The following is a 14,271-nucleotide window of genomic DNA, read 5'->3' as shown; positions in this document are numbered from 1 at the left end:
CAAATGAAATCTGCAACGAGTCTGACGCATTTAGCTGTCAGTTTGTCTTAGCGAGTCGGTCGTACCATGTGCCGTCGTCATGTCTCGTTGTGTCGCTCTGCTGCTGCGACTCCGGCCAAAAAGGAGAATCCAAAGGATCCTGGGCAGAAGGCGAGGCAGGATGGTTATCCAACCAAACCAAACCGAGGCGAGGCGATGCGACGCGACGCGAAACGCAATGCGCGTAAAATAAACAAATTTCCGCAGACGACACTCAACTATGCAAACTGTAATTGGAGCAGGCAGCGGGTGGGCGAAACCCAAGTCGAATCGAGTCGAGCTGAGAGATGCTGGTGGGTGGTTCGGTGGGTGGCGTAAGCGCAGGTAAAACCTTTGGCCAAAACCAAAAACTGAAACTGAAATTCAACGAAATAAAACAACAACAATCAGGGCAACGAAGAAGTTTTTAATAGGGGCTGTGGGAATCAAGTGATATCCTGTAAAGTCCTTTGAGATGTGTTTATTTACTGAACTTTTTATGGGTAGTTTGATCTTCCTCCCTCATTTCGCATTTTAACGATTTTTAGGAACACCACATAAGGATCTTTCTAACTCGAACCATTATTTATATATTTTCAAAAACTCATTACCCACCAAGCTATACTGTACACAAACATTTACAGGGTATGCACGAGGAAATTGTAACTCAAAGCTAACGTGGGGGAGCGAAATGGACGGCGGCAAGAGGTCGCAAGGATTCACAGGATTCGCGCTGGATTCACAAAACGCAAGACAGTTGGCGGTGGCAGTGGGGGTGGCGATGGCTAAAGGTACGGGAAGCGGTATCCAAAAAATAAGGAAAAGGATAGCGGTGAGAGAAATGTTTCTGCAAATGCAATATTGTTATGCTGTAATGGTATAAAATGTATGCATATGTTTTACACAGGATACAGGATGCTGCAAACGAGACATGATCGAGGAATGGTACCGAGCAGCCGGAGCAACGGTTGGAAAGAAAAAGGATCACAGGAAGGCAGGAAGCCGCCGCTTTGCTGCCTCCGTTTGCGGAAAATTAAAGAAAACAACATCGTGGAATTCGCATACGGCAATGGAGAAACACTAGAAAGGATAGCGAAAACGAGAATGAAAATTGAATGAGGAACACAATTCGCATTTTGTCTCAGACTGTGAAATAGATCCGGTTACTACCGTTTGGTCTCCGGCTCAGTAGGATTGAAGGATAGATCCTGACTCAAGCATCCAGGATGCTTACCGGTCCACCGCTGGGTTTCCAGTTTAGTAATTTAAAGCGAACTTAAAAGAGCTGGGTAAACTTACAAATCAAATTAGCGTATCTGGTGGGGGATGTCATCTTAATGTTTTTCCAGTAAATCCCATTTAGAACAGGGCTCCTGTGGTGCGCATCTTAGATATTTATCTACTAACTTTATTGCTAACCTAACTAATTTCTTTTGAATGGGTTTCTACTTCAAAGTGTAGAACAACTTACTTGTCTTATCTTACAAATTGGTAGAATAGGAGAAAGAACTAATTAAGGCAAGCTGAAGTGTAAAATCCAATCAAGTTAGCCTAATTAAAAAACGCCCGACTACAAACTCAATCACTAAACGCCTTTTTAAATGCCTTTTCTACTTTAGCTTTCCATTGTATTGGATGGTACTGTTCTCTCTCTCTCTCAAACGCAAACAAAGCCAAAAGGCCAAAGAACTGAAACTGTAAACTATGCTAATTGACAAAGAACAAACTGCAACAAGGCGAAAGCGGAAACAAAGTGAATTTAAAGTCAATCAAACAAGGAGGATTACGTGTAAAAACTACAATTTTTGAAAGCTAGTGCACTTTTTGAAAATTTGATTAGAATTATGAGCAATGAACAAATAGTTTTTAAATATACTTTTTCTAGATCTAGATACCTGATTCGAATTTTTGACTTCCATATAAAATATTATCTCTCTTTAACAAATAAAGAACATAAAACTCTAAAATGGAATATAGCCAATGTGTTGCTAAGACAAAGAAGTATAGTTTCATATTCATACTATTCTTATTACTCTACGTATTAACAAGTTCCAAAGAACAAGTTGAAAATAACCTGAAAGTCAGACCGCCTTTAGAAGGTAAACCGGATAGTAGGATGCTATTTGTGAATTCCTCACAATGCCAAATAATTTCCATGGATCCTCTTTCACCCATGGCGATGTACCATATGACAGAAATGCCCACATTTTGGTGCCCTATGATCAAGCTGATGAAGGCGAAATCCATTGGGGAAAGAAACTACCTGTACTTGACCGCCAATGCAAAGCAGCTTTGGCAAAAGCTGGGAGTTCGAAGGCTAAGCGAAATCTCTTGCGCCTACAAACGCTTCGTGCGCTTGAATGACTTTTTGAATAGGTACTTTGAAATGAAAGTCTTTCGTTTTAGCAAATGGAGTAACTTCACAGAGGTAGAGCCAGGTAACATAACTCTGCGTGTTTGGTGCTGGATCGACTATGGTCGTCTAGTGTTTAACGATGTCTTTATATTTATACCATTCCCAAAGGACCGGATATTGAACGTTACTAAATATGAACCAGCTAATCGTCTTTCGGTTCTAGTTCTGGGTATAGACTCTATTTCCCACATGCATTACCAGCGCTACTTCAGGTTAGTACCTAAAAAGATTTAGCTGCTTAATTTTACCAAAGGTCCATTGTTTAATTGTTCTGTTTTTTAATCGTTCTGTGCAACACGATAAAGATAAACAAAGTGTTAATATCACCAGCTATCCAATTAAAACATAAATTCGCTTTAATTGCCATAAAAACCACCGGCTTTAATATATCACATCAATTGAACAACAAAAGGACTTTCTAGCTGTATGCGTCCAATTATAATTGTATAAAATACGCTAGGAGCAGTTCATACATTACAGATAAGTTAAATAATATAAGTAATTCTTTTCCATTCACAGTCGAGTAAAAGACTTAATCGAAGGTCTGCCACACATTGAACTATGGGGCTACAACCGCGTCGGGCAAAATTCGTACCCGAATCTGATTCCCTTGTTTAGCGGTCAGAGTGTGGATGAACTGGAGTCCAGAAGGGGATGCTTCAAACCAAATAAGAAGGATAATTTCGATCGGTGTCGCTTTTTGTTTCGTGATTTTAAGGATGCCGGCTATGCCACCATTTTTGGCGAGGATTCTCGCGTGGGTGGAACCTTTACTTACGTAAGACCTGGCTTTAAGCGTCAACCAACCGACTTTTATCTGCGAAGTGTGATGAACGAAATCCACAAGCGATCCACTTATTACGCACGAGGACCAATTGAAATCAAATGCAGCGGCAATCGGATATATCATCATGTTCTGTACGACTTTATCTACCGTATGCTGCCCCATATGCAGGCAAGATGTTACGATCGAGGATTCTTTGCCTTTTTTTGGCAGACAATGGGCGTCCACGATTATTTTCAATACGGCGACCGGGCCGACCGTGAGTACTATTGGATTCTGCGTAACCTAAAAAGGGGAAACATCTTTGAGAGGACTCTGGTGCTGGTCTTGTCCGATCATGGCCTGCGATATGGTCCTTTTGTGGACACATTTCAGGGCATGAGAGAAACATCGCTGCCCACAATGGTGGCAATATATCCACGATGGCTACGTGAACGATATCCGTTGGCCTTGGCAAATCTCGAAGCGAATGCCCACCGGCTAGTGACCACTTACGATCTGCACGAGACCCTAAAAGATGTGATCGATCTGGAAAACCTAAGTGACGAGCGAATTTTGAACCGCACTCTGCGACTGCGAAACGATCACAACGTTTCATTATTTCTGCCCATTCCTGAGGAGCGTAGCTGCTTTTCAGCCCGCATTCCACTGCATTATTGCCAATGCGATGGATTTCTTAAGATACCATGGAATGCGCGTAGTGTCCAGCGGATTGCCAAGTTTGCTGTGGAACGCATTAATCTGCTGCTTGAACCCTATCCACAGTGTCATCAGCTGGCGCTTCTCAATGTGGAGGACGCCTATCTGAGGAAACAACACGAGTTCAATAAAACGATCACTGTGCGACTGGTTACGCAACCAGGAAATGGCCACTTTGATGCAACAGTCCTTTCCAAAAATGAGACCTCGCTGCAAGGAGCTATCACAAGGAGTGATCAATACAAGCACCAATCATTTTGCGCCCGAGAAGCTCCCATCGAGATTTATTGCTATTGTTCATAGGTTTTAGTTGTCATTCGAATCCTTAATAGGAAATAAATGAAATTTACTTTAAACTATCAAAGAAAATAAATGACTGATACGTTTTTAACAATGCCAATACACGAATATCTTCAAGTTTATTATTACTAGAATTGAGAAGCACATGAAAAACAACATCAATTACTCATAAATAACCACAATAAAGTCAAAAATGTACAGGATTTAATAAAGTTGAGTCTTGACCTATTTATCTATCTCTTAAAATAGGAAAATTTAAAAGGTTGTTAAAAAAACCGCTTAGAGCAATAAAGCAAGCAATGAAAATGAGGAAAAACTACCGCTGCGCCAAGAACCTGAGTGAACCAGAGTAGCTGGCATTAGGATAAATGGCTAGCAAATGTGTTTAGATTTCTCTTAATTTCATTTACCGCACATAAACATCCAGGCACTTAACTAGAGCTGTTTTTGCGACAAACTGTCAACAGATGGCGCCGTTGTGTCTCGCCAAGCATGCAAGTCAGAGATAATCGCGTGTCACGAAGTTTTCTCCATAAAACCATATGGTGTCGTGAGTAACGATAAAGTCATAAAGTAAGTGCTCATTTCTGGCTATAAAATTACATAAAAATTTACTCCATTGTAATAGTTAGTGATTCATCAGCTAATAAAGCCTGGGCTTTTGCGTTAACTTTAGTTAATTTGATTGGCCATAAATGTTGCTATTATACTTGGTAGTACACTTCGGTCACGTGGTCATCTCAACAGTAAACGTCAGCAATGAAAGACAGGGACAGTGCAACTGGCACACATATGGCGGGCATAAACATTTGTCGTCGCTCTGCTGTAATTAATAATAATTTGCATTCACAGTTTGCAGTTCAGCGCCCCGTGCGAGATTTCATTTTAATTAAATTATGTGCAGCCTTGTCGACGAGTGCGGGTGCCTGTGTTTATGTGTTCATGTGGTGCCTGCTCAGTGGTTGAGGAGGCGTGGCTACTACAAGATAACGGTTGAAAGTGGGCGGTTGGGTGATGGGTGATGGGTGTCGCCCGATGTTGGCACTCCACTTGCAACATGCAGCATGCATAAATTATTAGCGCTATCTGTTGTCATTTAAGGTTCGCCTTAGTTTAGTTAAATTCAGCACAGTTACTCGTGTTTGTGTGTGGGTACTGGAACCACAATAATCGCAATAACAATGACTTGAACCACGATAACCATGTTATCAGCTACCACAACAAGCAGTCAAGTGGAGGTGGTCGTGGTGGCGCCAGTTGCAACCTGCATGAGTAATGGCATCATTTTGTTGTAAGTTTTAATTACATGTATCTCAATTATGCCATATACTATTCTAAAATTTAGTAACAGTAAAGTTGTTTTGGCTAATAAAATACGAAGGGTGCTCAAATATTTTTATCATAAACTCTGATTGCCACAAGATTGTTTTACAATCTAAAATTTAGATGCTCATGAACTATATTTGAACACATCCAACGTAAAGTGCCGAACCAGCAATTTCAAGCACTAAAAGCCCTTTCATTCATCTCTGCTACAAAGCGCAACATGTCGCATACTTAATATCACGCATACGAACCGTTAACGGTTATAACATCACAAAGCGCAAACTTCATTTCGGAAAACGGATGGCCCTGCTGAGGGAAGAGGCCAAGGTTTTGGTACCTAACTGAGTGGGTTAGGGAGTCAGAGGGTAGCTGGACTCGTGGCAAATGCCATTAAGAGCTTTGGACCAGAACGCGTCGTAAATCAAGTCACTTTAATTCAATAACAAGTTCCCCAGAGTGGCCCAGAGGTTCCAACCAGCCCAATGTAACCATTGTAGCCTCCCGCACCGATGGCCCCTCAATTCAGCACAATGTGCAGATGTTGCCATTTGGTTTTGGGCCCGGTCCGTGGACATTGATTTCGTTTATCTGCGATGCCAAATTATTCATTTGGACCACAGACAGACACACGAACAGAGATAGAGATACACAGTAGAAAAGAGAGAGAGAGAGAAATAGAAGCAATATTGGTTAGCCAAAGCATTTGGCTGGCCAAGTAATTTGGCACAATTTGATTTTGAGTTTGGACCAAAAACAATCGAAGCAAACTTTGCCTGCCTTTTGGCATTTCGAATTGTCTTCAATGTAATTCAAATGTTTTTCTTTGCGCTTGCTGCTGCTGTTGCCATTTAATTTCCATTTGGTATAGAAGCCTATTCAACCTTGAACAAGTTTACACAATGCTAAATAAATTAGACAACGACAATAGCGACAGCCAGAACAACAACAAAGAAAACTTTTAAACTCCGCTCAAGTGTCAAGCAATTGTTGAATTTATGTTTTGCATTTTCCCTCGTAGATTTATTTGCTATGCAAATCTTAAGCACAATTAATAGCAATTATGGATCATTGAAGTTGGGTAATGGAATGGGCCAAGAAAATGAAGCCGGAAAAGGACGAAGACAAATTTCATTTTTTCTTGGCACATTTTCTTGCATAATTATTGTTATTTATTGTGTGAGTATATCTTACTTACTTTTCAATTGAGATTTATTACGGGAAAATGCTTTGTCATCTGCTTTCAATGAAATTGAATAAATCATGAGATTGTCAATTCATTCAAACAATTTTGAACTTCTGAATATTGATTAGATTGGTAAACAGTTTCGCATATGTTTGATTTCATAAAAATAAATTTTAAATGTGCTTGCTATTTCTATGTAACATTATAGTATGTTTTATTAAATCTATGATTAAAAGTGATTTCATGTATTTACTTGCATTCGATGTGCAACAGATTAAATAAAGATAATTTTGTTGGTTCATAATTTGAAATTTCATTTGGGATACCACAGCTCTCCTCCTTTGAGCTGCTTCATGTGGGCCAATTGTGGTTGACACACACAAACTTGACTTCTGGGCAGTCACATATGTATGTTTAGGTTATGATTTAAGCAACCACAATGGCAGAAGGACATGCCCAATATCCCGGTATTACGTCCCCCGTTTTCCTTTTTCACATCTCTGGCTGATGGGCCACAATGGCTTTGGCTAATAGCACTGTCATTGCGTTAACCGCATTTCGTTTATTTGCCACATTGCATTAAATGACCAAATTAGTGGGTGGAAAACGGGTGGTATGGGTGGTATATCGGGTGTTGGCATAGCATCGATAAGAATGCTGCCACAGGGTTCGTTCTAATGCGTATTCCATGGCATATTTCATTATCAATTTGCATTGAAATCAATTTGCAGGGGCGAGAGGAATGTGCCCAATGCCCGAAAACCAATCGCATTTAGCCAGTTTGCATAGTTTGCGGGCATCATTCGAGCTTTAAACATATCGAACAACCAATACCAGAATTTCGAACAACGTTCGTACATTGGTCTGTCTGAACTTTGAATGCATTTCAACTGATTAGATTTATAAAATGGGTGTAGGGTCCATTGGGGCAGGAGTACTGAAAACTGGAAAGGACTGGACTGGACTGTGCCGCATATAAGTTTGGTATCTTAGTGATTGGAAAAGGATTTAGGGTATGCAAAACGAGAGTAGCCGATACTCTAAATAACCGGAATTTACAAACACAAACAATTTAAAGAGTTTATATTTTGTTTTTGACTTACAGTTGTTGACGTTTTATTTCTGCAAAAAAATAAAGAAAAGTATTGATAAGTATTTTTTATTTAGATTTTAAATATTTTTACTAAAAGGTATATACTAGTCAGTCTTGCCTGGCAAACAAAGATCTTACAATCAAATGACCTAATCCCTACAACGAGTAGCTCCAGTTACCTACTTACATACATGTGTGATACCCCCACAAAAATATTCACTCAGCTCCGCCCCAAAAACCCACAGTTTTCTATAGAGTACTTTCCCACCCACCGGAACGAGCTACTGACAATGGCAAAATCTATAAACTATTGAATTGCAAATTTCGTATAAAGTCAGAAGAAAATTTTTGCAATGTAAATTAACGGCCAACGAAACGGGGCACAAGAGCAAAAAATCAAAAATCAGAAATCGCCGACAATAAGAGAGAGAGAGGGCGAGAGGGCAATGTAAGAACAACGAGAATAGAAGAACAAAGTCATTTGCCCATCTCCATCCCCGCCCACTTAGCCACCCCCGATTGCTTTCAGTGGAGAGGAGAATTGTGCTGTGAAATAATCCGCAACGACAAATATGCGCGCTGTTTTATATATGTCTGTTAGCCATGTTTGTAGGAGTGAGTGAGTGAGTGTGTGTGTGTGCAGCGTGGCCAGTTGGTTAGCCAAGTATCGCACAAAGCCGTGCGCTGTGCAAGTATTTTGTATTTTCGGAGCGAGTTACCCAGACCCCAACAACAACAGCAGCAGCAACAGCAACAAAAGCAGTAGGTAACTGCCACAGCAGCCACTGGCGAACCACACACATAAACCGGTTCAACGAAATTCCAGACAGCAGCCGTCGTCGCCAAAAGAGCAAAAGAGGCCCCCAGTCTCAGTCTCAGTCTCGTTTTCAGATTCAGTCGCTGTCTGCCGTCTCTTTCTTGGACTTGGATTCTGCCCCAGTCCCCGTTTGAGCCAACATCGAAGCGCCCAAGACATGGCCAACACAGCAGCCGGCACTAAATGTCAAGCAAGTGAACGGCTTCCAGTTGAGGGCGGCTACCCAATAGTGGGAGTGGAGTAGAGTGGCGCAAAAGGTTTTCAGTATTGTAAAAATAGGGTTTTATACTCGATTTAATTACCTTCCGAAAAGGTTATCGCACTTTGGTAGCTTAATATCAAGAAAAAAAAGCAGGAAATGTAATCCCAAAGATAAAACAATAGCATCGCTTTGAAAACAGCACCAAAGAACTCTGAGTGCGATTCAAGTAGAGAATGTAGCTAAGTCTAAGAAAAGAAAGATCTCTTTATAAAAAATCTAAGAAAACAATGAGTCCCAGCTATCCTTTAAATAGTCCACTAATAAACTAAAAATGTGATGCCTGGCAAATCACTATTCCAAAACAGAGCTCCATTTCCTTAATGGATATGGTATGACACGTGAGAGAAAAGCAAGGTATTCATAGACAAAGATAAAATCCATTTTGGGACATCCCAAGCTCAAAAAATCCCGAAAAGTATGAAAAGGAATGCGCGCTTTTGACAAGTCGGACCTGTATCTAAGTCTCCAATTACTACAGCAAATCATATTTCAATATCCTTAATGGATCTTTAATGGAAGGTGGAAGTATGCGAAAAAAGAAAAGGTTAATAAAAACCGACATACCAACGTATCGACATACGCAGGCGAGTACTTGCTCGCTTACATATATCAGTTATATAATCACGTTTATTTCTCTCTTTTTTTTCCAAAGCCGGCGACAACTCCGAACGAATGGCGACGGCAAATTTGTTGTAATCAATATGAACTGGCGTCTGGCAGCCGCCTCAGATAACTCCACACACACACACACGCAATCACACAAACTGCCAACAGGCCATAAACGAAGCAGTGTGTGTGTTAGTGTGGAAAAACAGATTTGTGAAAAATGCGGAAAATGGCAAGAAATGAAATCGATGGTTCCACAATCCACAGCAGGAACCATTGCGTTATATTGCAAAATATAAGTGTTCGGTGAAGGCAAGGGAAATGGAAAATGGGAAATGGTAGCTGCCCAACATCTTGTGTGTGTTTATGCGTGTATGTGAGTGTGTGTGTGTGTGTGTGTGTGTGTTCCATGCGTCAGCCATTATGATAAATCGCACCTTTTATTGCAGCATCAGCGCCTTGGTAACTGATTCATAAAGGGTGCCTAGGGCGGGCTTGATTTTCAGTTGATTTTGTTCGATTCGTTTGGATTTGGCCAAATAGACAAACGATACTTTGCTGAAGAGAGATGGATGTGCACAAGGAAAAAAAAGACTGAATGTGCGAGTATGACATCATGCGACGATGTCGCTTTTCCTTAACTTCTATACTTTTTTCGCTTTTCCATATCTGGTACACCATCGGCTACATCTTCCTCCCTTCGCTCATACAACTTTGCTGTGTGCCTTGCTGCAATTACGAATACATATTTTTGATAGACTTGCTTAAGCCAAGCAAAAAAATGTGATAAACGACGTGGTAAAAGGAGAAAAACGTGCGGGGCGCGGGGATTGTTCAACGCAAGTGGAGCAATTTTTATAACAGAAACCCACATATATGCAAAAATTCCACGAGGAATTTAGAGCAAACAAAGTGACTCTAAAGCAAAGCGAGGTACTCTAGATAAGTTCTCGAGAATCTTAGGGGAAATACTCATAAGTAGATTGGAAAAAAAAACAAAGGGGATATACTTCAAGAGATCACTTTACTTTGGATACAGTACTTGATGCGTAAAGTGTTTTATCGCTCTTTAGATGATACTCGTAGCATGACAAGTTCTTGAGCACTTGAAGGGCAATTGCGGGGAGGATACAAATACAATTCAATTTTAAACACATACAATTTCCAGCGGAATGGAATATTATGCGCTGTAAATTCAATCGGCAAACTCATTACCTTCCCCCAACATTTTCCAACTGAAGTTTGAAGGCAAAGTTAAAAATGCATTTCGCTTGAATTTCTAACAATATTTTCCGGCAACTTTGTTGACATTGCAACATGTGAGAATTTGAAAGTTTTGGCAACGAACCGCTCCATGATGCATGACCAGATCCCAACCCTTCCACACCCCCTTCCCTTCCCCCACCAATCATACCAGGCCAACCGAACCGAACCGAATTCAGTGCAACCTCTGCTCCATCAATATGTTACCTCAAAATGTTTTTGCTGTCGCACTGGCCCATTAAACATTCATCATTTTCCATGGCCATCCGTCATCAATGCGTGGAAAAGTTAACGCCAAGAGACGAGGAGCGAAAAGAGTAATGGGGAAGTGCAGCAGGGCTAAAGGAAAACAAAAACAGAGATATAAAAAGACCGACATCGGTCAGCGGGCTCACACAGACACAGACACCCACACCCACTCACACACAGAGTGCAAAAAAACACTCAGTTCGCTGACTGATACTCGCACAAACCCACAAACATTTATCGAAATATTTCACACGCATTCGAGCCGAAGAAATGTGTGGTAACAGCACAAACAATTACAAAACAACAAGGTCTTTTGCCCTGATCGAAGATTTAACACACTGGCACATTTTTTCCTTTTCCCATGGCATAAATATATAACAAGCTTTTTTGCACGGGGGAAAAACTGATTTTAAAAATCTGATTCAATGGTGACTTTTAAAGCCGACTACAGCCTTTTTTTTGAAATGTTAAATATTCAAAAATGTTTTATCTCCCCAAGCAAGAGTATAAAAAGTACAAGAACAAATGAAACGAGAAATCCAAAAACCGATAAAGTGCATTGAAAATCTGCAGGTGAAAACCAAAGTGAAGTGAAAGCCACAGACTGCACTGGAAAAACCCTTCATTCTGAGCTTTGCATTTGAACCGAGAGAAATGTCGATTCCCAGAGTAAAGCTCAAAACTTATGGACGGGCAGACAGACACCTGCGAATAAGGTCAATAGAGTTACGGAAGAAATGGGTAAGTCAGTCGCAACACGGTAGAGAGAAAAGTAGACCCCAGAAATACACTGGTCCAATGTCACACCAGAAGAAGAAATTGTTGCTCTTTTTTCGTTACCGGTATTTTATTTGCTTTTGCGGTTAGCACCAGCATCAGAAATCAAAGCTCCACTTTTGCCTGACCCATTCATTACCATAAAAAGTGTGTGGTGGGGGGGTAATTCGTGGTGATGAGGTGCACGGGATGAAGGAGTGGAAACAGGTTTCGTCATCATCACGGCAGAACAAGAATATTCATTGGCATCTCCGGGGGACAGCGAAAGTGGTGCCATAGAAAGTTGGCCCCGACTTTGAGTCGCTTCTTTTTATTTTTTGCTTAGCTAGGTGCCACACGAACGCACACAATCACGCAGGCCGAGAACTTTTTAATTAGACACTAAACTGCAACTGTCACGAGACCTTTGGCCTTTTATTTCTTTCTGTTGCAGAAGAGAAGCACTCATTATTCTGCTGATTAATAAGGAAAACAATTAAGGTTGAGGCAGTGGATGGAAAGGTTGTCGATGCTTGAACACGATTTAAATTACCTTTAAATGTTATGACAACATAAAATTCTATAGGAGTGGGTGCAGATTATAAATCAGCTAAAAGCTTTAAGTTAAGTTAAGCATTACATTAAATCCTAATGTAAATCGACTTTAAGAGATCTCTTTCAATTAAGTTACGATTTGTTTTTCCCTTAAGTCCTGCCAATTGTAGAGTAATATCCAGTGCGACCCTATTCCCTACAGCATACCACCTGTCACGCTCCGAACGATCAAGTGACTGACTGACAGTTGGCTAACTGGAACAAGTCGGTGAGTGAAAAATGCCCGCCAGGCAGGAAACGGGAATTCGAAAAAAACACTGTTTTAAAAGTGCAAAAAGTGCTGAGCCCAAGATGAAAGTTTAACAACATTTAGCTGAACAGGCACAAAGTTGGCAGGCGGCAAGAATACCTAAAAAAAAAAAAACGCCAAGGAGGCTGGGGAGCTTGGGGCGAAGGACTGGCAAATGGTGGAGGATGGAGAGGATGATGACTGGGACTCTGAGCTGACTGAATGGGATCAAACAATTCGCTAGTTTACACCTTGGACTCATTTAATTATATTCATTGTACCAGTCCAAGTCTCTCATTAGTCGTTCTCCCTCCCTCATTGCGCCACCCCCTCTCGAAATATTCCATCCGTGGTCCTTTTCCTTCCTTGGCCATAACAACAACCAGTTGGCAAAGTTTTGTGAAATTTCTTGAACAAGTGACCCATAAGTTGGGCCAGCCATCAAGAAGGCAGCCAGACCAAGCAGGCATCCTGAATTGAACCCTCCCTTTCCTTTCTTCGCTGGAAAACCCTCCCATCTTCCGACACCTCCTATAAGCCTCCTCCGCCACGTTGCCTAATGAATATGCTGCCTTCGGGCCAACTCAGGGCGTCTCGGCCACGTTTACTTAGCAAACTCAAACGGTGTTGGCGTATCCGTGGCTCTAATTGCTTTGTTAGACACCGCTGGGGCAAAATATGATGGTTCTGGGAGGAGTTGCAGGCGGCGAAGTTGGATTCTATCTGAGAGAGTTGGTGGCAAAGTTTGCTTGCCGCAGGATATGCATTTTGCATGTGGGTCTTTAATTTAATCAGAGGTGGGATATGATATCTTCGAGTAGGTAATTTAATTTCCACGAGTTTCTGGCATTGTAATGGCTTAAGGGATTTACGTGATTCAACAATAACTAGGCAGCAAAAGCACATTTGGAGATTAGCTTATTGTGGGACTAGAAAAGAGTATTACTTCATGCTCAGCCGAAAATAGTGTGCCTGCGTTCAAATTCGGACCACATAATCCCACATGCAATCGACTTCCATTACATAAACTTGTCAATCGACCCTCGAAAGGAGGATGTGGGCGGAATGGCCATCTATCCGACCGGATTCGCACAAGTCTAAAGTCCCGAGGCTGGCAATTATAAATACTCTTCCACGCTGCGATGGCGTTTAACAGGAAAACATCACAGGACACTTCACTAATCTCCAGGACAGCAGCAAGTCCATGTCAACACCGGAAAAGTCGTGGATGGGGAAAAGGGGAGCAGGTCACTGCTTTGCCCCAGGCAATCAAACTTCGACTTCATTTGACAACTTTAATGGAGTCCGAGGCGAAGCAGCAGTTTGAAAAAGTTGCTTATTGCATTACCGCTGACCGTTGACTAAACTTTGTATTACATAACTACTTTGTTGCCTCAACTTCAACCAGCCCCTTCCCCTTTTGCCCGCCAGCGTTTTCCCATCGCACCAGGCCACTGCCCATTGTCACTCATAAATGTTAAACAAATTGTGTGGAGATTAGTCTTGTGGTCACACACTTTCTAATACTCTTCTTGAAAAAAAAGGGAAATGAACGCTAGACCTAGGAACTTATGAAATTATAGAATGGAAAATAAATAAATAGGAAATATCCATAAATAATATTAATTATTTCTCCAGTCTTCCATGTTTTATAC

The 14,271-nt window shown here is 41.2% G+C and overlaps 2 protein-coding genes across 4 annotated transcripts in view; one reads left to right on the top strand and one right to left on the bottom strand.

Annotated features, from left to right (window-relative positions):
* Positions 1-14,271, bottom strand: part of LOC6537377 (cadherin-87A) — a 56,702-nt gene that overhangs the window by 36,495 nt on the left and 5,936 nt on the right. For all 3 annotated transcript variants that reach the window (XM_015192817.3, XM_015192816.3, XM_002097897.4), the window contains exon 3: positions 7,830-7,848. The gene's annotated coding sequence lies outside the window, so the exon portion shown is untranslated. The remainder of the gene's footprint in view (positions 1-7,829; positions 7,849-14,271) is intronic.
* On the top strand, positions 1,896-4,325 carry LOC6537373. The gene is made up of 2 exons (XM_002097893.4): positions 1,896-2,646; positions 2,954-4,325. Exons 1-2 carry the CDS (start codon positions 1,985-1,987, stop codon positions 4,218-4,220), a joined length of 1,929 nt encoding a protein of 642 aa, XP_002097929.1. The 5' UTR covers positions 1,896-1,984; the 3' UTR covers positions 4,221-4,325.

This window comes from Drosophila yakuba, chromosome 3R (genome assembly GCF_016746365.2).
Source record: "Drosophila yakuba strain Tai18E2 chromosome 3R, Prin_Dyak_Tai18E2_2.1, whole genome shotgun sequence".
In the NCBI taxonomy this organism is placed as follows: domain Eukaryota; kingdom Metazoa; phylum Arthropoda; class Insecta; order Diptera; family Drosophilidae; genus Drosophila; species Drosophila yakuba.
Note: the sequence above shows the minus strand (reverse complement) of the source record. Positions and strands in the feature narration are given on the sequence as shown.